The sequence below is a fragment of the Phalacrocorax aristotelis genome, chromosome 23, assembly GCF_949628215.1.
Source record: "Phalacrocorax aristotelis chromosome 23, bGulAri2.1, whole genome shotgun sequence".
Taxonomy (NCBI): Eukaryota; Metazoa; Chordata; class Aves; order Suliformes; family Phalacrocoracidae; genus Phalacrocorax; species Phalacrocorax aristotelis.
In genome coordinates this window covers 2650299-2672330 of record NC_134298.1, presented here as the reverse complement: position 1 = coordinate 2672330, position 22032 = coordinate 2650299, and the positions used below count along the sequence as shown (strand labels likewise).

Sequence of the window (22032 nt, the reverse complement as noted above, 5' to 3'; positions counted from 1 at the left end):
GGGGGTGTTTGGGGGGGGGGGGGGGGCTGGGGCTGTTTTGGGGCGGGGGGGTGTTTTTGGGTTTTTTTTCCCTCGCACTCGCGGTTGGGACCCCCACCCCGCCCCGCGGCCCGGCTGAGGCGGGAGCGAGGGCGGGCCGGGGGCCGGGCGATGGCGGGGCGGGAAGGCGAGGCAGGGAGGCGGGAGGCCGGGCCGCCCCGGCATGGCGGAGGTGGTGGAGTTCCGGGTGCCCACCGGCAGCGCCCAGACGCTGCTGGTCTGGGGGCTGGAGCCTGAGCCGGGCCTAGAGGTGAGGCGAGGCCTAGGACCGGGCCTGGGGAGCTGGGCCCGGCACCCCCCGGGGCTGGGGAGCGGGGCCCGGCATCCCGCAGCGTCCCTGTGCCCCGCGGGAGCTCAGCTCCCCCATCTGCACCGACGGTTTCACCCGTGTGCTAATAACATATTTTTAATCCTTCTCTTTTATTTTATTTTCTTGGTTTTTAATCGTTTTTCAGTTTGCCTCCTTGTGGGGTGCAGGGCAACCCAGAAGGGCTGTTGTGCCGCCACAGGGTGATTTCTGCCCGTGTGCCACGGCCGGGTTTGCGGTCAGCACAGCAAAAGTAAGAGCCCAGCACAAGGTGGAAGGGCTGGAACAAAGCCCTGTTACTCTGCATTCAAAATATTGTGCTGATGTTTCACTGAAAGCTTCAGCAGAACAGCGCGCCCGCACGAAGCGGGGTGGCAGAGGGCAGGAGGCAGTCTGGGATGAGGGTGATGGGGGGATGGCAAATCCCACGTCTGTCTGCACTCTCCCGGTGCAGAGGCTGGATGATAAGGGAGATGAGACATCGGCAGGGCCAGAGGTCAGCCACGTTGAGCTTATTTTTATGAAGATACTCATCTTCAGTCTTACTGCTTATTCCAGGGCTTATTGACATGAAACAGTACTAAAAACTTTCCTTGCTTTCTAAGTTATTAAGTCCTGTGAGTAGTCCTCTCTCTCTGTCGCTGTTGCTCAACCCCTGGAGCACCCATCGATATTTCAAAAGACCCTTTTTTTCTCTTGTTTTTCCTCAGCATTCCCTGTTTTCAGCATTTTCCAAATTTGGGCCGCTCTACTCGGTGCGAGCACACAGAAATGCTGCTGTGGCAGGGCCAGGGTATTACGCCGTCATCAAATTTTATTCAGCTGGAGATGCCAGCAGAGCCCAGGAGGCGTGCAACGGGCAAAGGCTGTTTCAGAAATCTCCTTTGAAGGTAAGCAGAACGGCCCCAGGTGTGAAACTTGTAGGACTCAGCACCACAACCTCCAGCAGCAGGGCAGAATCACATGAAATACTTGTTGATCTCAGTGATGCTCCCTGTGCAAAAAGTTCGCTAACTTTTGGCTGGACACTACCCCCGTGGTGACATCCCCTACCACTGGCTCCCAGGCAGCACTTAAGCAGTAAAGTGGCAGCATCCCTCCTCTGGAATAATTTGCAGGGCCCATTCCTGAGTAAAAAATATTTAACACATCTCAGAAGCCCTCATGCAGTCAGGGGGAGGTTACCTTCGGACGACTCTCCTGGCGCCATCCGCGGTATGTCTGGAGTTTGAACCTGGCAAGCAAAGCCTGGCTAACCAGGGTTGTTCTTTTCTGGACAGGTTTGTGTTTGCACCAAGCAGAAAGGGTTTCAACAACAAGTTATTGCTCTCAACAGCAACAAGTGCCAGGAGCTGGCCAACCACTACCTTGGCTTTAACGGCTGGTCCAGTCGCATCATCACAGTAAGGGACCCTTTATCGTTCCTCATCCATCATCCTTCCCCTCATCATCTTCTTAATTATAGCGGTTGGTGGAATAAGAATTGTCCTCAAATCAGCAAATAATAGAGAGCTGTGTTCTGGACCACAAATGGGGGTATTTTGAAAGCCTGGGGAGAGGAGATCGCTATGGGCACTGATTGGCTTCTGTTAATAAAAATTATGGCGGCTGTGATTAAAGCAGTGCCAGGGCCTGACAGTAGTCTTCACATGCTGAAAGTGTCTGAGATGACTGAGAACCCCAGAGGATGGGGACCATGTGCTACTGCCTTGGAGACACACACTGCACAGAGAAGGTCTGTGGTATGCAGGCGTAGGCCTAAATAGTCATAGCAACCCCATCTATTTTATCAAAATTAATTATCTGTGGTCTTCCCAACAGCTGCAGAACGTATCTGGCTTTGATGGTGAGAATGAGGAACTGGGAAAGACATTACAGAAGCGATCCATTAAATATCTGTGTGCTGTAGAAGTGACACTGCCCAACCATGGGGTATGCACCAGGGGAGTTGCCCTCGGCGAGGCAGACATAGAAAACGGTGAAGGTATGTTTTGGATGCAGCTGGAAGTCTCTCTTAGCAGCTGGTACAGACACTGGTCAATCTTGTGTTTGCACAGTTTGTGGGTCTGATGTAGTATCTGAATTTAGCTGGAGGCAAGGATGTGTGCAGGGTCTTGTGAGCTGCTGTGCAGTGCAGCGAGGGATCCTGAGCATGCCTCTTCCCTCCCTGCTTTACACCAGTATTGTTTTCCTACCCTCTGTTCCCTCCCTCTCACCTGCAGCATTATTCATTCCCCATCACAGCCGCTTCTGGTGTGAACATGCCATGTGGTTCTTCGTGCCGTGTCCGTAGCACAGCTCAGGTGCCAGCAGGGCTCTGCACTGCCCGCTGCCCTGGGCAGGGTCCTGACACGGGCTGAGGATCGTGTGCTGCTGTGGGTCGGCGCATAGAGCCCCTGTGAGGTGCTGCCATGCTGCCGGCAACTCCTGAAACATAAGCAGTTTTCTTATCAGATCCATAAAGCTGTGTTCGGTTACGTTTCCTAGCACAATGCAGCTAGTGTGCTTCGTATGCAGAGTGTCTTCTTAATACCAGTAACATGCTGCTTGTTTTGTTCAGATCCTCTCGAGTTTGTCACAGCCTCAAGGAGAGTTCAGAAACTGGCGGTTGGGAAAGCTTTGTCTAGCGCCTTTCAGAAGATACTCCTTGTAGTCTTAGGTAAGGCCTATTTTTGTATTAAACACTGGGATGTTTGGGCTAACGATAGTATAACTTTCATGATAATTGATATGAATTCTTTTTGTCTGAAACTTCCTTGGGATTCCTTGAGGCTCGGGGGGTCTCAGGCAAAATTAAACTTGTGTTGTAGTCTGTAATGATTTAACAGAGTGGTTCCACCCTATGAGCTATGTGAGCGAAAGGAAAATCTGACAGGAGGTCAGATATTTTTTATGATAAATAAGTCATTGAAACTCCAAATTCCAAGAGTGTAAACCCTGGCAGGGAGAGCTTTTTAAACTACACGTGCAGGCCGAATGGGGATGTGGGGGAGTTCTGCTTCCAGGGGTAACGTGAACTGAATTGTAACGCTTTGCACGTTCCCGTCCAGATTCCAAACCCAACAGGTGCCGTCAGAGGTCCGTGCCCCACTGTTGTGTTCAGGGTTGCGCCTTTGGGGTACTGTCTCCTTTGGGTTTTTAATCATAGAAGCTGGCTCTGTGCCTATCCAGGAACTGCTAGATCTGCTTTCTCTGGGTTCCAGGTCTTGTGCTTTCTGAGCTTTTAACTGACTCCTGTTTATATTGTATCTGAGTACTTTAGTCTTTTATGCTTATCAGGACAGACGCTGATGGGATCAGGTCAGTGCCTCAATCCTCATTTTACAGAGAGGGGCCTTTCATCTGCCAGATTCCTCCCCTGGGTTTTTTAAGGTGTTCTGTTGAAAGGTGGGTTTCTGGATTCAGATGTTTTGCAGTGCTTCCTGCCTTCTGGTCTATCACATGCACAGAGGCAGGCAATTAACATGCTCCATCCATCCTCTCCATAGAATTCTGCTTCCTCAGTTTCAGTTTCTGCTCCATTTAGTAAGAGCCATTTGGTTTTCTGCAGAGAAGACAGACAGGTAGGCCAGAGAAAGCAGCACACTCATTCAGACCAACCAGTCACTTACTCTGAAAGCCTTTATGAAGAAGAGTTGTCCCATTTGGAGTTTAGGGTAGGTTTATTGTCACTATACACGGTAGTAACTAACCATGTCTCTGGCTGTTTATTCTGTGTGCTTGTTTCAGAGAATGGGAAAGTGGCCGTGGAGTACAGTTCCACCCAAGAGGAGCTCACAGACTCCTTCACAGAAGAGGAACTGAAGGGGCTTGTTCAGGTAAAACCAGTGGATATTTAGCTTTTCCACAGGACCTGTATGTTATATCTAGAGATCAGAGACACAGCTGTTAACTGTTACAGCCTCTGACATCCTCCTTTTATGCAGCAGTTACCTGGACTTAAATCCCAGGGAGTAATCCCATCTTGGAATTGTACAGCATGCTAAAGTTTCAAAATTTTTACTTTTTTGGGTATCTTTGTGCAGAAATGGGTGTATATTTTAGATGGCACAGTGAAAAAGCAGGAAGGTGAGCAGCTAGTGTACAGGATGGTTGCGGTGCAGCTTGACAAGTCTCACGCATGACCGTGTCCAGGACTGCTCTTCATAGAATCTGTGAGCATGAAAATCTCAGTAAGGTCACAGTAGGTTAAATCAAATTATTTTTTAATAAGTTCTTAAATAAATCAAACTTCCCGTCCAGAAATGTACTTCATAAACCTATCCTGACCCACAGGGAATGATTGTTAAAAGGTTTGGTCAAATAAAAGCTTTGGTGAAATCCCTTCAGGTAATTGTGGGATCTGTTACCACGCATCGAACAAAAATACCCCAGGTACAACAGTAAAACTTCTGTCATCGTGCTCAGTGAGAGGATGAGCTCTGTGGGGCAGCCTTTGCAGGCAGCTGGTCGTGAGCAGAGGGTTTTCATCTCATTTAGTTGGAAAACACTGCTACTTACCAGGGAAAATCACTGATACAACCATGTTTTGAAAGCAAACATCACCCTCACATGATGCATCAGCACGGCACCGCGCAGCGTCTAACTCCTGCAGTTTGCATGGAGGAAGTGTCTAACGAACCTTGTGACATGTTATTCCACTTGATCACACTGAGTCACCTAGCGTCCACCGGCAGAACTAGCTTCCTTTCTTACTGAGAGTAGCAGTAAAACAGGAGGTATTTTGGTGTGTGAAGTAACTAACATCCACCAGATGTTTTTTTTTATCAGTTGAGAAGATGAAATTTCTGCTGGTTTCTTCTTTCTCTGTGTTTTCCTCTGTGCTGCCCCTTCTGTCTGACTTCCTTTAAACCCGCAGAGAACTGACCTAAGATGCAATGACCACAGGAGAAGTGAGCAGCAAAGTCAAACAGAAAGCCTGCTGCTTCTCAAATCTCTCTTTTACCAGCAGAGTTATCCCTCACCTCCCCTGCCATGTCACTTCCCTTGTGATGGTGTGTGGGAGGTAATTCGGCGCCCTCTCTGCAAGGCACCTTCCAGCCTGATGGGAAGAGGAACAGGCAGGAATTCGGAAGGACTTGCTTGGGGAGAGAGCTGCTGGGCGTCCTTTTGGTTCATTGCCTTGTGATGTCGTTCAGTCTTTCCAAAACACAAATGTTCCTGAGTTGGTGAATTCCGGGGAGGCTGTCTCCAGTACATGGTAAAAATAGATTGTTTCCAGGTGCAGAGGGATGAAGCTAAAATACGTTGTAGAGAAAGAAATTTACTCTTGATTTTTCTTCTCAGGTCAGTGAATTGTCCTTGGAACAGTTTGACCTCGAAGAAGAAGAAGTTGTTTTGTCAGATCTCAGTTTTGATTACGAGCTCCCTAGCCGGGAGATGCCATCTAATTAGTACAGCTCTGTCTTTACCTCATGTCCAAAAGTTCTGCAGTGTTTGGTTAGGAATGAAAATGTAACGCTCTGAAATGACATATGCGTCATATCCAGTGTTTTCTTTCCCACCAAATACATAGCAGCAAAAGAAATGGGCAATAAACCTAGTGTTACTAAAATTAAGCCCAAAAATATATGCTGTTTTTAGAGAGGAAGTGTTTTCCTGTCAACTTATTCAGGTCGGCTATATATGGAAGCCAGCTTAGCTGCACGATTATCATTTAGACAGTATAACAGATGTGCATAGCACTTATAGAAAAATAAAAGGAACAGGCCCTCCTTGCAAGAGCCTACAGTTCACGTTCGCTCTGCTCTGCAGGAGAAAGCCGGAGACGGCAGAAGGAGACATCTTACCAGCAGGAGTAGCTGTGGTGCTTACACACATCTGCACAGACACAGAAGAAAATATCACTCCTTGGTGAAATTTCTTTTAAAGAAATAAGCCTGTCTCGTAATAATGTGTTGTGGCACATGAGCCCCATGGGTTGAGTGCCAGCTACAAGTAGTTGGGACATTATCGCAATGTAAAGCAAAGATTCTTTCTAATTTCAAACAGGTTTTTCATTAAATTATGTAAACTTTTGTGACTTGGTGTGATAAGTGAACCTCAGGGTCAGCACAAGCAATGGGAAGGGACATCAAGCTCCCCAAATTACGAGGGGGTGTGGTGGTGGGGGGAATGCTTTTTTGATAACAGATGCCTGCTCAGATTTTTTGACCTCTGTCTTTGGAAAAAAAGATGATTGAAAAATGGGAGAGCTCAGGGAAGAGCCACGGGAACGGTTTGAGATCCCTCTTGAAATGAGAGGAGCATGTTTAATTTAACAAAAAGGAGAGGAAAGGGGTGATTTGATCCAGGAGAAGAGACCTGATACCCAGTGAGCTTTTTAACCAGGAAGGCAAAGGTGAAGCAAGTGGCTGGACACTGAATTTAGATAAATCCAAATGGGAAGTGAGATGCAGCATTTTGCAAGGGGAAATACTGAAGGGAGGGAACAACCCTCCATGGGATGTGGTAAATCCTCTACCATAGAATCACAGAATGGTTTGTGTTGGAAGGGACCTTTAGAGCCCATCCAGTCCAACCCCCTGCAGTGAGCAGCGACAGCTTTAGACCAGGTCGCTCAGAGCCCCGTCCAGCCTGGCCTGGAATGTCTCTAGGGATGGGGCCTCCACAACCTCTGGGCAACCTGGGCCAGCACTTCACCACCCTCACTGTAAAAAATTCCTTCCTTATATCCAGTCTAAATCTACCCTCCTTTAGTTTAAAACCATCACCCCTTGTCCTGTCACAACAGGCCTTGCTAAAGAGGTCGCCCCCACCCTTCCTACAGCCCCCCTTTAAGCACTGAAGGGCCGCAATAAGGTCTCCCCACAACCTTCTCGTTTCTTCCCCAGGCTGAACAACCCCAGCTCTCCCAGCCCGGCCTCGCGGCAGAGGGGCTCCAGCCCTCGGAGCATTTCTGTGCCCCCTCTGGCCCCGCTCCAGCAGCTCCATGTCCTTGTGCTGAGGAGCCCCGAGCTGGGCGCAGCGCTGCAGGGGGGTCTCACCAGAGCGGAGCAGAGCTCTCAGAGGCTGTATTTATATTATATTACAAATTATCCTGACGGCAGAGCCGCCCGAGGCCCCGGATCCCGCTCCGAGCCATGTGGCGAGGGGCCGCGGCCATGCCGGGTGAGGTGAGGCCTGCAGCCGGCCCCAGCCCTGCGGCCTCCCCGTTGCCCGGCGACCCGGCCCAGCCCGCGCCGCCATGGTCCTGCCCCGGCCCCGCCGCCCTCTCCTCCTGCTGGCACTGCTGCTGGTGGCAGACCCCTGCCCGGGGCGGCCCACGGGCGCCTGCCCGCTCCCCTGCCGCTGCCGCCGGCGGCTGCTGGACTGCAGCCATGCCGCCCTGGCCGGTGTGCCCCCGGCCCCCCGCCACCGGGCCCTCTCTGTCCTGTGAGTGCCGGCCGCCCCGCCAGGCCCCTCCATCTGCCCCTCCTTCTTATTCCTGGTCACCCCTCCCGGGGGGAGTCCCTGGCAGGAGACGTCTTGCCTTCGGGGGGCTCGTGCTGCAGCACTGAGGGATGAAGGCGAGCTGGCCATGCTATTGCATCTCCAGGCGAACTCCGCTTCCACGTCAGCAGCCAAATTTGCAGGGGAAGGGGGTTTCCTGAGGGATGACTGTGTCAATCATTTCTTTGCAGAGATTTCACTGGCAACTTGATTTCGTCCATCGAAAAACAAGTGTGGAGAGAATACCTGTGGGCTGAGTACTTGTAAGTATCCTCTAGAATTTAAAACATTGGGAGTTCAGGTATTTTCAATCCTTTCATATGTTTTTAGAGCCAAGGGTATGGTGAGCTCAGGCACCCACACAAACCATTTCCATCTGAATTCAAAGCTGAGCTGCTCAGCAAGGAGGGGTGTTAACCCCCAGGGCTTCCTAGGATGGCAAGAGCTGGCATGAGCTGTGTCCCTTCCATCCTACGGGCCTTCCCTGTGCCTATTTAATCAATGATCAGGCTACAGTTAGCTTCAGGAGCCCAGGAGCAAATGGCTGCTCCTGCAATGAGTGGTGACGATCCCCACAGTGACTCAGCGTGATGTTTAGTAAAGCTACTGCAGGGTATTTTGCCCCAAAAATCCCATTTTCTCCAGGAGAGCAGCTGGTGTAACAGTAAATGTCTGTCTGTCTCATTCCAGAGTCCTCCAGGACAATGATCTGCAGGCAGTGAAGAGGCATTCACTAGAGGGTCTGCTCTTGCTGAAGCACCTGTAGGTACCACCCCCTGCCCACCACAGCGGGCTACTGCCTCACCCTCCCTTGGAACCCTGCTGCTAGGCCCACCCCTGTGCAAGTGTGCTTTATTCCTCCTCAGTTTCAGGCTACAGCCAGAGCAGAGCAGGGTGTCTTGGTGCTGCAATAGTGCCTGATGGCCCGATGGGAGAACCCCCACAGTGGCACGGTGCTGCTTTCATTTCCCCAAATCCAACCAAGATGAGGAGGCTGCTGCCATTTCCCACAGATATTGCACGACTTGTAGTCAACCCCAAGCTAGCAGTGACTTTCCCCACCCTGGGAGGTTACCTCTGGCTCTGTTTATCTGAGAAACTACATTTTTGGGGTGAGAAGCACCTAGAACAAGGCAAAATCCACACATGCCTTGCTTCTAGGGTTTGGGTGGAAAGAACTCTGCTGCGGTAAAGACAGTGCTGCAGATGGCTGATCACTTTTCCCCAGGTGGAAGGAGAGGAGCCTGCACTCCCCCTTCCTCTGCTGAAATCCCAGATGGACTGAGTTTGGGAGAGCTCTGCTTCAACCTCCTGCTCTGAGCAGGGCTAACCTCAAAGCTAGCACAGTTTTTTCTATGAAAAAAGATCAATGAGGTTGCTCAGGGCCATATCCTGCTGAGTCCCCTCTCTTGGAGGAGGAACAAATGTTCATCTGAGGCCACACGATCATATGAAATCGCAACAAGTGCTGTCTTTAACACTGGAAGGGAGCAGAGGAGCATTAAGAGTTTTTTTTCTCCTTGAAGTTCAGTTCTTTACATATTTTGGGGTTTCCTGTGCGGTGCAGGCAAAGGAAGTGTGAAACAAGAACGGCAAAATCTTACCCTGTTCTCTGTCCCCTGCTTGGCCTCTGTCACACTCTCTTTTCTTACCCTAAAGGCAGAATAAATCCCCTGTTGAAGTTCAGAACTTAAGTGTCCAGAGTCCAGATTTCCTGAGCCTCGGAGGACACATGGCTACACTTGTTTCTCAACACAAACCTCATGTCAAAGATAAAAATACTACTCTTGTGAAAAAGCTGACAGCAAGGGGAAGCCCTGGCTTGGAGTTGGCTCATGAGGGTCATGTTTTGTTTCCCGCTCCTCTGTTATTAGAGTAGCTGAAATAAGGACACAGAGAGGTGTCCCAAACTCCCATTGCTCATATTTGTAGATCATTGCAAGTATCTCAGCTCCATCACCATTTGCATTTGTAGTGTCATTTATTCAGTGTGACCCTTATGTGCTTGCATTTTTCCCACAAAAAGGGAGGGTTTGTATTTTCTAGTATGCATGTTGGCTTGGAAGGAGCCAGGCCCAGGGTGGTCTTGGCCTTTCTGGAGCTGCTCCTGCAGTGAGCCAGCCCTAGGGCTGCATCTAAGCCTTGTCTTAGTGCTGGGGAATGGTGGAAAGCAAGGTAGTGCTAGCGCTAGGTCCCACTGCCCACACTAGCTCCCCTTCCCCATGTCTTTTTAGCAGGTACGTGTGCCCTACATCGTAGTAAAGAAGGATCCAAGAACTTTAAAGCAGAAAGTGTGTTCTGCAGGATGTGGTTTGCAGGTTAAAGGAATCAGGATGGGAAGAAACAGGCTTCCAGCCATGCTCCCCTTCCACAAGGCTGAAAACTGAACTTTCCACAGCACTTCTGAGATTGCACATGCAAGGACCTTCCTCCCACCACCAAGCTGCCTCCCTGGGAGGTCCAGACCGGGCAGGCAAGACCTGCAGTTGCTCCCCGACGCTCTCCCTGAACGCCCTCTGAGTAGAGAGGCCATCTCGGATAGAAGAAAGCCAGTGCATTCATCTCCTCTAATTTTAGATGCCTAATAATTGCCTAGGATTAAGCTAATTGTTCAGGCTCTTTTATTTTCCATGGAGAGGAACAGGCACTTCCCATTCACCCAAACGATCTTGGGAACCTGTCTGAGGAGGGGATGAATCACTCCCCAGAAATATTTCTCTCTCACTATTTCCTGCAGAACAAGCCCAGGCAGCTAATTCAGGCTGAGACAACAAACCTCTTGATTTCTAAAGCTAGGCCAGGTGAATCCCGCAGCAGCTGAGTGTGTACGCACATCTCACAGCAGAGCTGTGCAGGAAGGTGGAGTTTAGGTTGGTTACCCCTTCATTGTGCCCTTTCCAGACTTCGGTGTTCTTGATTTTGCATCTTCAGTAGGGTCCCTTTAACATATTTTTTCACCCAATATGGTGTAGGAAGGAGGAATTACAAGAGAAATAACCATTTTGGTCACACGTGGTTACCAACCTGTCTCTGAGCCCGCAAACAAGAGGTGCTGTTCAGGCTTTTCTGGCTGAAAGCAAAGCACTGATGGCACCAGGGTTTGTGGCACACAAATCTGTGGCACAGCCAGAGGGTCACATGTCGGTGTGGTCCGTGCAAATGCATCCTCAGCTGCCAAACTGTGCCAGCGTGAAGAATCTTTTCTGTTATCAGAGTAATCTTTACTGAGTCTTTTATGAATCTTTATCTGTTATGAAGCCCTAAAATAATTCTGGTGGGATCAGAGCTCAAAAGAAATCGCTGAGATGAAATCCACCTCTGGTCAGGAAGGTTATCACAGGTTACACGCCACTGCAAGCTAATACCAGATATAAACACCACGTGAAATCGGAGCCGTGAAACATAGATGCTGCCAGTGTCAAAGCAAATGAAAGTAAACATGACAGTGCAAATGTAATTAACATTTTGTGTTCTATTTTAACAGGGATTTATCTTGCAATAAAATCGGGTCGGTTGAGGAACATGCTTTTGAGCCACTTCCTTTTTTGCAGCTTATGTGAGTTATAAAAGTTTCTTTCTAGTGTATTTAGTGAAGTCTGGTTGCATTTATAACCCCTTTTGTGCTAGAAAATGTTCCTGTTATTTTTAGAACAATGACTAAATTTCTCCTACTAAAAGACTAACGGAGCGAAAGAGATCAATGCAGATGGCTGGATGACCCACAACAGGATGAGAGATCATAGCGTGGCTGTCCAAACGCAGCCATAATAGAAGCCATTTCTTGAAGGTTTGCTGTATCCTGGAACAGAAATAGATTAAGCACATGTGTGCTTCATTTCCTCTCCTTGACAGGTTAAAAAAAATGAGAAAAAGGCAGTTTCCTCCCTATTCTACCTTGGATTTGCATATTTCCTACAAATCAATACTGCTTTGCTCCAGCTTCCTGTAGGACAGACCCGATTCATTTCTGTGATCTTCTTTTTCCCCAGAAACCTTGGTGGAAATCGCATCACACAGATCCAGAACGGCACTTTCCAGGCATGGCATGGGATGCAGTTTTTACAGAAGCTGTAAGTGTTACAAGGTCTGACAGTAGAGCAAAGCGGGACTGTGCAGTGACAGCGGGGAAGAGCTGTCTGTAAAGAACTGAAACCTACTATAGATGTCATCCAGGGTTTACCAGGAGTCTCCAGCCTGAAAGACACTTTCTCCTGGCCTGCTTATCTCCTCCATGGCTTCCTTGAACCAGCACCAGGTTTAAACAGCAGCAGTGGGAGCCCAGGGGGATAGATAAGAAAAAAATGCTGAAGGAGGGAGAAGAGGCAGAATGATGAGGGGTAGGGGCATGTGATGCAGATTTCTAGCCCAAAATTTCACTTTGCATACTTGCATTTAAAAGCAAACATCCACAAAAAGGAAACTTAGTTCTTGTGGTGCCTTGAGAAACTGTGACTTAATCCATAACCAGTTCTAGCAAGAAGCCCTTCCAGGAATAGGATCACCGTTTCCATCTGGAGCTAAAGTAAATGGGAAGCCAGGACATTTTGCTCACCAAGGGTTCATGTACATAAGGAAAAGGCTCTCTGCTCTCCTGAAAGTGCAATACTTCTCACATGATACACCAAATAAGGTGATAGAATAAATTATGAATGGCAGTTCCTGTAGGACTAGGCCACAGCTTTGCCTGGCTGGATGCAGGAATAGAGTAAAAGTTTATGGACAGTGGAAACTTAAGGAAATATGGGAAGTAAGACTCCAAAATAGCATCAAAGTCCTGGTGGAGGGAAGCAAAGAGAAGGTGTGAGCTGAGGAGGAAAGAGAGAGATGTGTCTTCCAGAAGAAGCACTTCTGGGCTTTTGCTCTTTTAGCTGGAGATAATCAGGACCTGATGTATTTTGTGAATCAGCCCATCAGCATCTGTCCTGCCTCTAGCCTTCATCCCAGGCCCTTCCTCACACGCGTAGCACTGAGCCAATTTTTTATCTTCAGGCTGAAATTTCCTATGTTTGTTCTCCACTTGAAAGGAAATTCTTTGGGGAGGTTTGAGTAAAAATTGTTCAGCCAACTCCACATCTGCCATCCATAAAAGTCAGCTGGATCCTTACCCACCATAAACCTCTTTACACCACTCACACAGTAGAGAGGAGCCTGGAGAGGGGATTTCAGCGTAGTTCTGCATCAGATCCAACAGACACAACTCTCTTTGGTCCTCTCTGATATTCAAAGGGTAGAGTGAAGCCTGGCAAAGAGGAAAAACTCCATGATCACAGAAATACTTTGCAATGATTTAGTGGAAATGCACTTTGATTTAGCTGTGTTTATACAGTTCAGGAACCACTGGGGTTTTTTTTTACTCCACAGCGTTTTAACCAGCTCCCATTTCTCCAGTGCCTGCTGCATAGGGCCAGTTGGTCGTGGCTTTCCAGACTCGTGGGTCTATGTACATAACAGGACATGTGGACAGGCCATCACCACGTGCCCCTGCCCACGCAGATCATATCCTTCCCATCACCCGCTCACAGTGATGTGTTATTTTTTTCAGGATCCTAAGCCATAACCCGCTGTCTGTTATTGCTGACACATCATTCTTTGAGCTGCCTTCAGTCAAATATCTGTAAGTATTGACTCATTTTTACGAGATTAATATAGATCTTTGTCTCTCTCAAGTGCCCTGTTGTCAGGAAAGCAGAGATCCAGTAGCAAATCTTACTTTTCTCCCACCTTTAGTCTGCTAGAGGCACAAATAACCCTGGCACCCGGCGGAGCAAGGCAAAGGCCAAGCAGCTGTGGTGTGTGCCCAGCTGCAAAGCAACCAAGGAGCTGGGACACAAACTTTAAAACCTAGAGGCTGTCCAGGTCTGGGGCTGTGGAGTGGCCTGACGGGTTTGGGAATGCCACCACTCCTGCCTGAGCACTGACAAGGTGGGAGCCAGTAGCTCCTGGTCATTGGGGCGCTCGTGCCGGCAGTTCTGGGCTCCTGCACAGCCCGCGTCCCCACCCCGCTGCCTTGACATAGCTCCAGGCAGATTCACAGCATCCTATGGCTCCTGCTCACATCTGTGAGACTCCTCAGGGGGAAAGACATCCAGGCTTTTTGCAGAGGCCCTTCCTGCTCGCCACCCCGCTATCCCACAGATACTCTTTGCTTTCTGCTCAGCACATATTCTCTTTTCACTGGTATAATCTCTCTTTCCAAAGTCACAGTGGATTCATCCTCTCTGGCAAGAAGTGTCTCCCTTCAAGGACTGGAGCTGCACTCATAGGAGAGCAGGAGGAGGGGTTTGAGCTGGGGAATCCTTTCTCTTTGCATCTGTCTCCCACAAGATCTGCAGGACCTCTTCCTGATTGAGATCCCATGGTTAGGAACAGGTCAAAGCAGAAACACAATAGGGTTTTGAATTGTTTCTGTTTGATTAGGCAGGAGTGAATCCCTCTTCAAACACCACCACAATCCTCAGAGACCTGGTCTTGTTCACAGAGCAGAGTTCTGGTAATGCTCTCTGAAAATTTAATATGGTTTTTTCAAATCCTTTCAGAGACCTGGGTGCAACCCAAGTGACTCAGCAGACATTGCTCATGCTTCTCCTGACAACAGTCTGCTTGGAAACGCTGTGAGTATGCAGGGACTCAGTCCCAGCCGCCAGCAGATCGTAATTGCTGAAACAAGTGGTCTGCTTGGGAAACAAACCAGTGCACCACTAAATCAGAATAACCCCAGTAAGCCTAAGGTTTGCTCTTTACTTCTGAGGACCTCCCAAACTCACCTGCTAAGAAATAGAATTTCCCCTTTTAGATGACATTTTTCAGGTTTTTCAAAGGGAAGTTTTAAATCAAGGTGGGGTGCGTTCCTGTTTCAAACTGCACCTTGGGATTGGTTCCATTTTCAAAGGTAAAATCAACATTTTGATGCCACCAGAGAAGCCTACCTTCTATTTAAAACCTCTCTTAGAGATTTGGAGAACATATTTGTCCATGGGAACTGGGGGGTGGGAAGTTTTCAAGAGCTGTAGAAGAAATCCAAGCAAAACCATGATGCGTTATCTGTGTGTTACCTGAGTTGGACTCAGAGACACGTATTGAGATGCTGGGTTTTTCTCCATAACCTCCTATCTTTAGCAAACTGCCCAGTGATATGGCCTGCTGCCTCTGCCAGGAGAAACTCACCACCAAAACCCCGTGCAGGACCATCAAGTTCCACTGCGAGAACCTGTGCACCACCAGCGCTCCCCAGTGCGGTAGGCTTCCCAATGATGTCCACATAGACATCAAATCTGCCTGGTTTCCTCTAGCTTGAGGAGATGCTGTAGCATGGCCCCATTTTGTGTGGGGTCCCAGGCAGCGTTGGCCTCCTCGATGGCATCAGTCCAGCCTGGTGGCTCCTGGCCAGTCCCAGGGACACTAAATCTGGACAGACTCTCTAGAGGGAGCTTCATCCATGCGAGGCCTTTAAATCAGCTCAAAGGCCAGCGCAGGCAGCTCAGGTGGGACCTGGGAAGCCTCAGACTGTGCTCCCTGAGCCTTAGGCACAAAAAATTCCCCTTTGAGCACATGACTTGGAAAAAACAAGGGTTGAAAAGTTACTAGCGATTACACATATCTTCTGTGTCAAATACTATCTTGACAAGAAATGGCTTGCTGGGCTAAACAAACACACGAGCTTCCAATCCACACAGCACATCTAGCCAAGGAAACCATGCATGCCCAGTACCGATCCCAAGCACTGGAAGGCACCGTCTGCTTGTAAGCCCCCCAAATTTCCTCTGACAACCTCCTGAGCCTTTCCAGTGCCACCACACCTTGACTAGTCACAGCTCAGCAGCGAGACAGGTCCCAGACACAGCGCAGACATGGCCAAAGGGTCCGGCAATGTTTGCATTGCTCTGGCAAGGTGGCATGTGCTGAGCTGCACCTCAAACCTGCCACCCACACTGGAACCCCCAAGACCCATAACCAGGCATGGATGGCCCTAGGCAGGCTTTAATGCATGATGTGTTGGAGAGGGTCTGGGATATCAGGCTCCAAAAATTGCCTGAGTGACCTTGGAAAATTGCCTGGTCTCTCTGCCACACCGCTCCCCATGTGTAGGAGAGAGGACAGAAACCCCAATCTCCCTCGCAGGGCATTAGGTGAACACCAAGCATCATTATTCTCATGTTAGCCTGTGCAGCATCAGAAATGCACTGTCCTGCTCAATCTTTGCACAGGGTAAACATCATCCTATTCAAAGCAGAGACAAGCTGCACTTCTGCAAATACATAGAGTAAGGTTTGCAAGGTCCCAAGTAACTCATTTTCAAACTGGATGTGGACAAGTGAGCCTAACCTCATGGCAAGTCTAGGGAAAACGGGCTGCTAAGCCATTAGGTCTAGATACCTCAAAGGTATTTATGTGTCCAACTTCCTGTCATTTCAACAGGAAAAAAAGGCGTAAATACATTTGTAATCTGTAAATATTCTTGACCATGTCACCCTGCCTCTGCCATTAAGCTATCTGTAAAGCAGGATTAGAGATAAGGTTGTGTTTGCAGCCTTGGTGTAGGACTCCTGAAGACTTATCCTAGCTCTGCAGACACAGTGAGTGCCCTTTGCTTGCCGGGGCAGGAGCTCTCCTGGCTGTTTGCACGGCTCTGGGTCAAATCCCCACATCTTCCACTTCTCCTAGGCCTGGGTGATGGGGGCTGCATCCATCAGCAGAGAAACAGCTCTCTGTTGTCGGGGCTCGCTCTGACTCCAGATTGTTGCAGACAACAACCCAGCAGCAATTTAATGTGAAATATCCCAGGTTTTCCTGACCGCAGGGAGAAGGGCTAGTGGGGATAACTGACCAGGAACAAACACCGTGTCTCTGGGTATTCCGCTTTCCAGGCTCGCTCTGAGTTTAAAAGCTTTATGGTGATTTTAGCAACACAACACTGGCTCGTATCAAGCTGTGGGAAACTCTCTGACAGCAAACCCATTCCCCCAGGATATTTCCCACCAATCCAAACAGGGCCCTGGGAGACACCAGAAAAGAAGCATCTATCTGTTCTGCCCCGATGAGATAATCCGATTGATTTAACAAGATTTTTCCCATCTGTAACACATCCACCATTCAGTTCACACACTCCCTTGTCTTAAAGATGAGCATCTGCTGCTCGGGGTAAACCTTTGACCTTGTATTTTGGCCGAAAGCTTCTCATGGCGCAGGAGTCACTGATCTGCTCTCTTGGTGTTTTACAGCTCGCACAGATGCTCCAGCAGGGATGCGAGGAGAAATAATGGAAGCAGTACAATCCAGAAAACGGAACACCAGCGCAGTGTTGAACCTAAAGCCCAAGTCGCCTTCGCTCGGGGACCATGACACTGTTACACTTGGAGTTGTCCTGAGCCTGACCGGCACTGATGGTGATCTCAGTAACCCAAATGATCCCATTTCCAGAACAAATTCATATTCCCCTCAGCCCCTATCCAGGCAGGAAGGTAAAACCAGTAAGGAGCTGCTGCTGCTGCTCCACAGCATCCAGCACATGGGCTGGACCAGTGAAACTGATATAAGGAAACTCTATTTTCTAGCAAAGGCGCTTGTGGCTGAGCTCAAGAATAAGCTGCACAAGGCTAAAAACATCATGACTGTGAAAAACACCATCTCCTCCCTGCCAGCGCCTGCCATGCAGGACGAGGTACACGAGATCCCAGCAGCGGAGGAAGAAACAACCACGGCCTGGGTGCAGAAGCAGCGTGACTTAGGTTTGAACGAGGCAGCCTTAAACCCCTGGGAAGCGGCTGGAGGGTTAAACCCCACTGACAACATCTCCATTTTCACACATCACAAAATATCCGCGCCCCTATCAAAACATTCCCTGTCACGCTCCCCAGCAGAGGCCCCTCGTTTGTCTGCGTCTCTTAAGATTCAAACCTATTCCAATGCTGTGGAACAGACCAAGAAAACTCATAGGATGGAGGATGTCGAGGATGTAGAAGATGCAGAGGAAGCACCATCTCCAAGGCAGGACTATGTTTGGACTCACACAAAGCACAAGCAGGGGGACAGCCTGTATAAAAGTAATCAGCTTTTCTACAAGATGTTTGGCAATGTGAATCCAGAGGAAAAGCCCACACCAACAGAAAGTGAAGCAGAGTGGAGACTCAACAAAAAACAGCATTTTTTCTACAACCTGATGGTTAACGACAGCCCCTCTGCTGCACGCAGCGTGCTAGAGGACGCGGCTGAAGAAGAGGGTTCCTCTCTAGGTGAGCGTTTACCAGCCATTCCTCAAACCGCAGAAACACACTGGAAGCAACAAAAGGAAGGATCCAGTTTCCTCAACAAACCAGGCAGCTCTGACAGCCCGGATGGCACGTCACTCCAAGGAGACCTCTTTGAAACCGAGGCCCATCGTCCCCTGCGCTCGCTCATCCCAGACGAAGCCCCACAGGTGTTCATCGCCCACATGGCACGAGCCCTGAGGATGGACTGCGGCCTGCCCGAGCTCCAGCTGGCCTGTGCGAAGATGGTCTGGAAGACGGGGCTGCTCGTAAAGCTGCTCAGTGAGAGGCAGGATGACCCGGGAGCCTCTGCTCTTGCAGGCCAGTGTCTCCCGGAAGGGAACGTTTCCAGTGGCATGGCCTCAGCCAGGGAGGCGGGCAGGAAAACCAGAGGGAAGGTAGGAGAGATACCCGGCTTTGTCGGACATGTACTTCGAGACAACGGGGAATGGGAGGAGCAACCCTCTCTCCCCTCCCGATTTTCTCGCCTTTTCTCCCAGTGGAAAGCAGAATACACCTCCAGCGACAGGCTCCTGTTAGCAGTATCAGCGTCTGTCATCATCGTGATTAATCTCATGGTGATTTGTCTCATCGAGGTAAGCCAATAACTCGTTTGACAGACAGCTGTCAGTCAAGCCTTGTAGCTGGAGCGCACAGGGGCAGGGTGGTGCCTTCCCGCACAGTTTATGAGGTAAATGGGGTTACATGGGGCTGGTGGCCAGTCACTAGTGGGGTTCCACAGGGATCCATTGTGGGGCCGGTACTCTTTAATCTCTTTGTAAATTACTTGGATGCAGGACTGGAAGGAATGCTAATTAAGTTTTCTGATGACACAAAACTGGGAGGAGCTGTTGATGCTCCCGAGAGCAGAGAGGCCCTGCAGAGGGCTCTGGACAGGCTGGAGAGCCGGGCAGTCTCCAACTGTATGGAGTTTAACATGGGCAAGTGCTGGAAAAGGTTCTTCCCCCCGAGGGTGGTGGAGCCCTGGCACAGGCTCCCCAGGGAGGCACCACGGCACCAGCCAGGCGATGTTCCAGAAGCACTTGGACAAGGCCCTCAGAGACACAGTGTGGATTTGGGGCTGTCCTGTGCAGGGACAGGAGCTGGGCTCGATGGTCCTTGTAGGTCCCTTCCAGCTCAGGGCATTCTGTGAGCCCTGGGATGTCACTGACAATGCCCATGAACATGCTAGGTAGCGCAGGAGATGTGTTTCCAACCTTGGGGCTTGTCGCAGCATCCACACCACACAGCTCAGCACGGGTTCAAGCCTGCGGGGGGGGAGCTTGTCCTGGCGTCTGTCACGACCTGTCCGCAGCTCTGCTCTGCAGCTTTCCTAACAGCTTTCTTGAAGGGGGCTGTGGCTCCCTCTCATCTCAGCCTCTCCCATCAGCCCTCCCCCAGGTTTTATCCCACAGTCCCTAGCCTGGGTCACCTCTAGGCTCTTCTTCTGACCCTGTTCTGCTCTCCTGCCAGCACCAATTGCTTTCAGCCATGCAGCTGTTCCCCTGCTACCTTCCCTCTTGCCAAATCAAGGTCTTCGGCAAGGCGCCGGGCTCCACGTGGGTTGGGGCAGTGCCGGAGCCGGGTGGGGAGAGGACCCAGCATGCCCACAGAGTTTCAGCCTCCCTTTGTGGCCTTTCCCCTCAGGGAAAAAGAAAAAAGCTTTTATTTCTATAAAAGCCTACCTATGTGTTTCAGACCAGGGTTAAACAGGCGAGGAGTACCCCGCAAAACACTGCACTGATAAGAAAAACAGACATAAAACATTGCTGAGATTAGGAGAGCTCTGGGAGTTCAGGTCATTCCGGAGGCAGGGAAAAGCGGGGCGTCGGGAAGGGAGGATGGGCTCTTTCTAAAACCGTGGTTGCTGGCACAGACTTGCACATGTATATAGCGGGCTCGGCTGGAGCCTACCTTTGGCCTACCTTGTTTTGCAGAGTGTGACAAGAAAATCCTGATATTACGAGTCTCTCTCTCTTTCCTTCACCAGGTTTGCTCCCAAAAACCTGCAGCCGCTTCCCAACCCCAAAGCACCAGTAAATCGTGCCCAAGACGGTAATTATTCCCTGCACCATGCTACTGCTATGCCACGAACAGTCTTTACTCTGGAGACTCCAATCCTCGAGCCCCCCAGCCGTGCAGGTGCCGGCTGCTGAAGACTCACGAGCCTATGTTTAAAACACGTAGTTTTTCAAGAGACCTAGAAAAGGGACCGCAAAGCGTGAGTGGTGGGCACGGCCGTAAGCTCACATCTCAACCAGGCACCCAGGTGATGATGCTACACCCTGGGTGAGGTGGATGTGTTGGTCCTGGGCTCCCGTGTGGGCCCGTGTCCCTGTGACCACACCGCCCAGCCACAAGGAAATAACTCCCTGCTCTGCTTCCCAGCAAAACTCTTCTCCAGTGGCAGCTCTGCCCTATTTCTCCCTGCCCCGCTCCCCAGGGAGGCTGCTGACGAGCTCGCTTCTGTCCTCTCCAGATCCCTTTCACACCCAGGCTAAACCAGAACTCCTTCCCAGCCATGTCAGCCAGCACTGTCCCTTCCTTCTAGGGCTCCTCATCTTTCTTAGGGTCAGCTGAAACATCACCCTGCGCAGGCAGAGGCCTCTGCCCTGGCAGGGCGCTGGCACACACTGCAGCCTTCCCTGGCCGAGCCCCGCTGCTGATGGACCAGGGAAGGTGAATTCTGGGGTGATGATGCACAAAAGCCTGTTTTCTCCCCCTTTATACCTGCTAAATCCCAATGTTTTGCAGCGATCTGAATGCCACTTGCCCGAATCCTACAGTAGCTGCTTCCCCAGCAGGGCAGGGCGCAGGCAGCCTTCCTGCCCATAACCACCATCACCAGCTGCCTCCACTTTTTACCCTTCTTTTCCTTTTTATTTTTTCAGGTTCTTTCAAAAACTCCTGCCACAGAGATGGATCAAGAGCAAGTACGACGTTAGAGGGCAGGTAAGGGCAGGGAGCATGGGCCCGGTCTGCCCCCCTGCCGCTACCTGCACCACCGGCTGTTTCTCACCCCCTTCCTTTCCCTCCCTGGCGCTTTCCAGAGCTCACGCGTATCAGATCCGAGCAAAACCACACCACAGTGGCTTAGAGACCTGTACCAACCCCTCGATTCCCAGCATAAAAAATCCATGGCTCAGCTGTACGATGAAGAGACCTCGGATGAGGAGGAGATTTTCAACAAGTCCAAGCTAAAGTAAGTGGGATGGCGATGATGCCCACACCGATTTTTCCGTTTTTGTTCTGATGTAGGAACTGCTGAGGCTTTGCTTGGATGTTATTTCCTTGTTGTTATTTCCTTGGCTATTTCCTTGGATGTTACTTCCTTGCTCTTATTTCAGCTGGATGCCCACAGCGCCCCAGAAAAGCTGCGATCGTGGGGAAATGCAATTATGCAGAGACCCGATACCTCTGCCTTGTAGCTCCGGTGCACCCCAAGAGCTGGAGCAATGGTCCCTCTCCACGGAGGAGGATGCTGCGGGAAGCCACATGCTCGGGATACCCCAAACCTCATCCCAGCAGGATGGGAACAGGAGGGCTACGAGGGACAGGGAGCCCTCATAGGGTTCCGGCAGCAGCGGGCCAGGCTGGGTGCAGCGCCGGGTGCCAGGAGCCGCAGCCGTGCAGGCTCCCCCCACATGTGGGACACGCTGCCCCTGGGAGAGGACATCCCCGCGGGGGAACGCGCTGGCTAGGGGCAGCTCTTCTCTGCAGGAGGTGAGCGGGGGGCTGCCGAGGCCCTTGGGGGGGCTGCCGTGCACCCCAGGGACTGTGTAAAGTTGTTCCATTTGTTCAACAGCAGGAAAGAGCTGCTGAAATTGCCATTAAAACTTGGAAGTTTTTCACCCAGAGCATCCCACAGACGGATGGAAGCGTGCACACATGTGTCCGGGCCTGTGTGCATGCATGCACACGCGTGTTGCGGCAACGGGAGGGCCTTGAACAGACAGTGGGGACGAGGGCCTGCCGGGGGAGTGAGCACCGACCCCTGCAGAGCCGCTGCGC

General features: G+C 50.5%; 2 protein-coding genes across 8 annotated transcripts; both read left to right on the top strand.

Annotated features, from left to right (window-relative positions):
* The first annotated feature begins 160 nt into the window (after positions 1–160).
* Positions 161–6363, top strand: RDM1 (RAD52 motif containing 1). Of its 5 annotated transcripts, none has more exons than XM_075116780.1 (7): positions 161–289; positions 1057–1236; positions 1627–1749; positions 2168–2330; positions 2907–3005; positions 4076–4164; positions 6101–6363. In XM_075116780.1, the coding sequence occupies exons 1-7, from the start codon at positions 203–205 to the stop codon at positions 6221–6223; spliced, it is 864 nt and encodes a 287-aa protein (XP_074972881.1). In that variant the 5' UTR covers positions 161–202; the 3' UTR covers positions 6224–6363. The 5 variants fall into 5 exon arrangements, with proteins under 5 accessions (XP_074972881.1, XP_074972882.1, XP_074972883.1 ...); XM_075116781.1 differs by having other exon boundaries at positions 5633–6363; XM_075116782.1 differs by having other exon boundaries at positions 4391–6363.
* Positions 6364–7589: 1226 nt separating this feature from the next.
* LRRC37B (leucine rich repeat containing 37B) lies at positions 7590–21876 on the top strand. 3 transcript variants are annotated; one of them, XM_075116779.1, is made up of 13 exons: positions 7590–8040; positions 8468–8539; positions 11262–11333; positions 11767–11847; positions 13320–13391; positions 14314–14388; positions 14894–15012; positions 16996–18419; positions 18522–18617; positions 20012–20076; positions 20913–20973; positions 21072–21223; positions 21369–21876. In XM_075116779.1, the coding sequence occupies exons 4-13, from the start codon at positions 11828–11830 to the stop codon at positions 21589–21591; spliced, it is 2307 nt and encodes a 768-aa protein (XP_074972880.1). In that variant the 5' UTR covers positions 7590–8040; positions 8468–8539; positions 11262–11333; positions 11767–11827; the 3' UTR covers positions 21592–21876. The 3 variants fall into 3 exon arrangements, with proteins under 3 accessions (XP_074972880.1, XP_074972877.1, XP_074972879.1); XM_075116776.1 differs by having other exon boundaries at positions 16996–18617; XM_075116778.1 differs by lacking the exons at positions 7590–8040; positions 8468–8539; positions 11262–11333 and having other exon boundaries at positions 11415–11847; positions 16996–18617.
* The last annotated feature ends 156 nt before the right edge of the window (positions 21877–22032 follow it).

Coding starts and splice junctions, on each gene's coding strand:
- LRRC37B (XM_075116776.1), top strand. CDS start 11,828: ATGCAGTTTTTACAGAAGCT. Junction 14,389..14,893: donor ACAGTCTGCTTGGAAACGCT/GTGAGTATGCAG, acceptor TCCTATCTTTAG/CAAACTGCCCAGTGATATGG. Junction 20,077..20,912: donor AGTAAATCGTGCCCAAGACG/GTAATTATTCCC, acceptor TTATTTTTTCAG/GTTCTTTCAAAAACTCCTGC.
- RDM1 (XM_075116780.1), top strand. CDS start 203: ATGGCGGAGGTGGTGGAGTTCCGGGTGCCCACCGGCAGCGCCCAGACG. Junction 290..1,056: donor AGCCTGAGCCGGGCCTAGAG/GTGAGGCGAGGC, acceptor GTTTTTCCTCAG/CATTCCCTGTTTTCAGCATT. Junction 1,750..2,167: donor GGTCCAGTCGCATCATCACA/GTAAGGGACCCT, acceptor TCTTCCCAACAG/CTGCAGAACGTATCTGGCTT.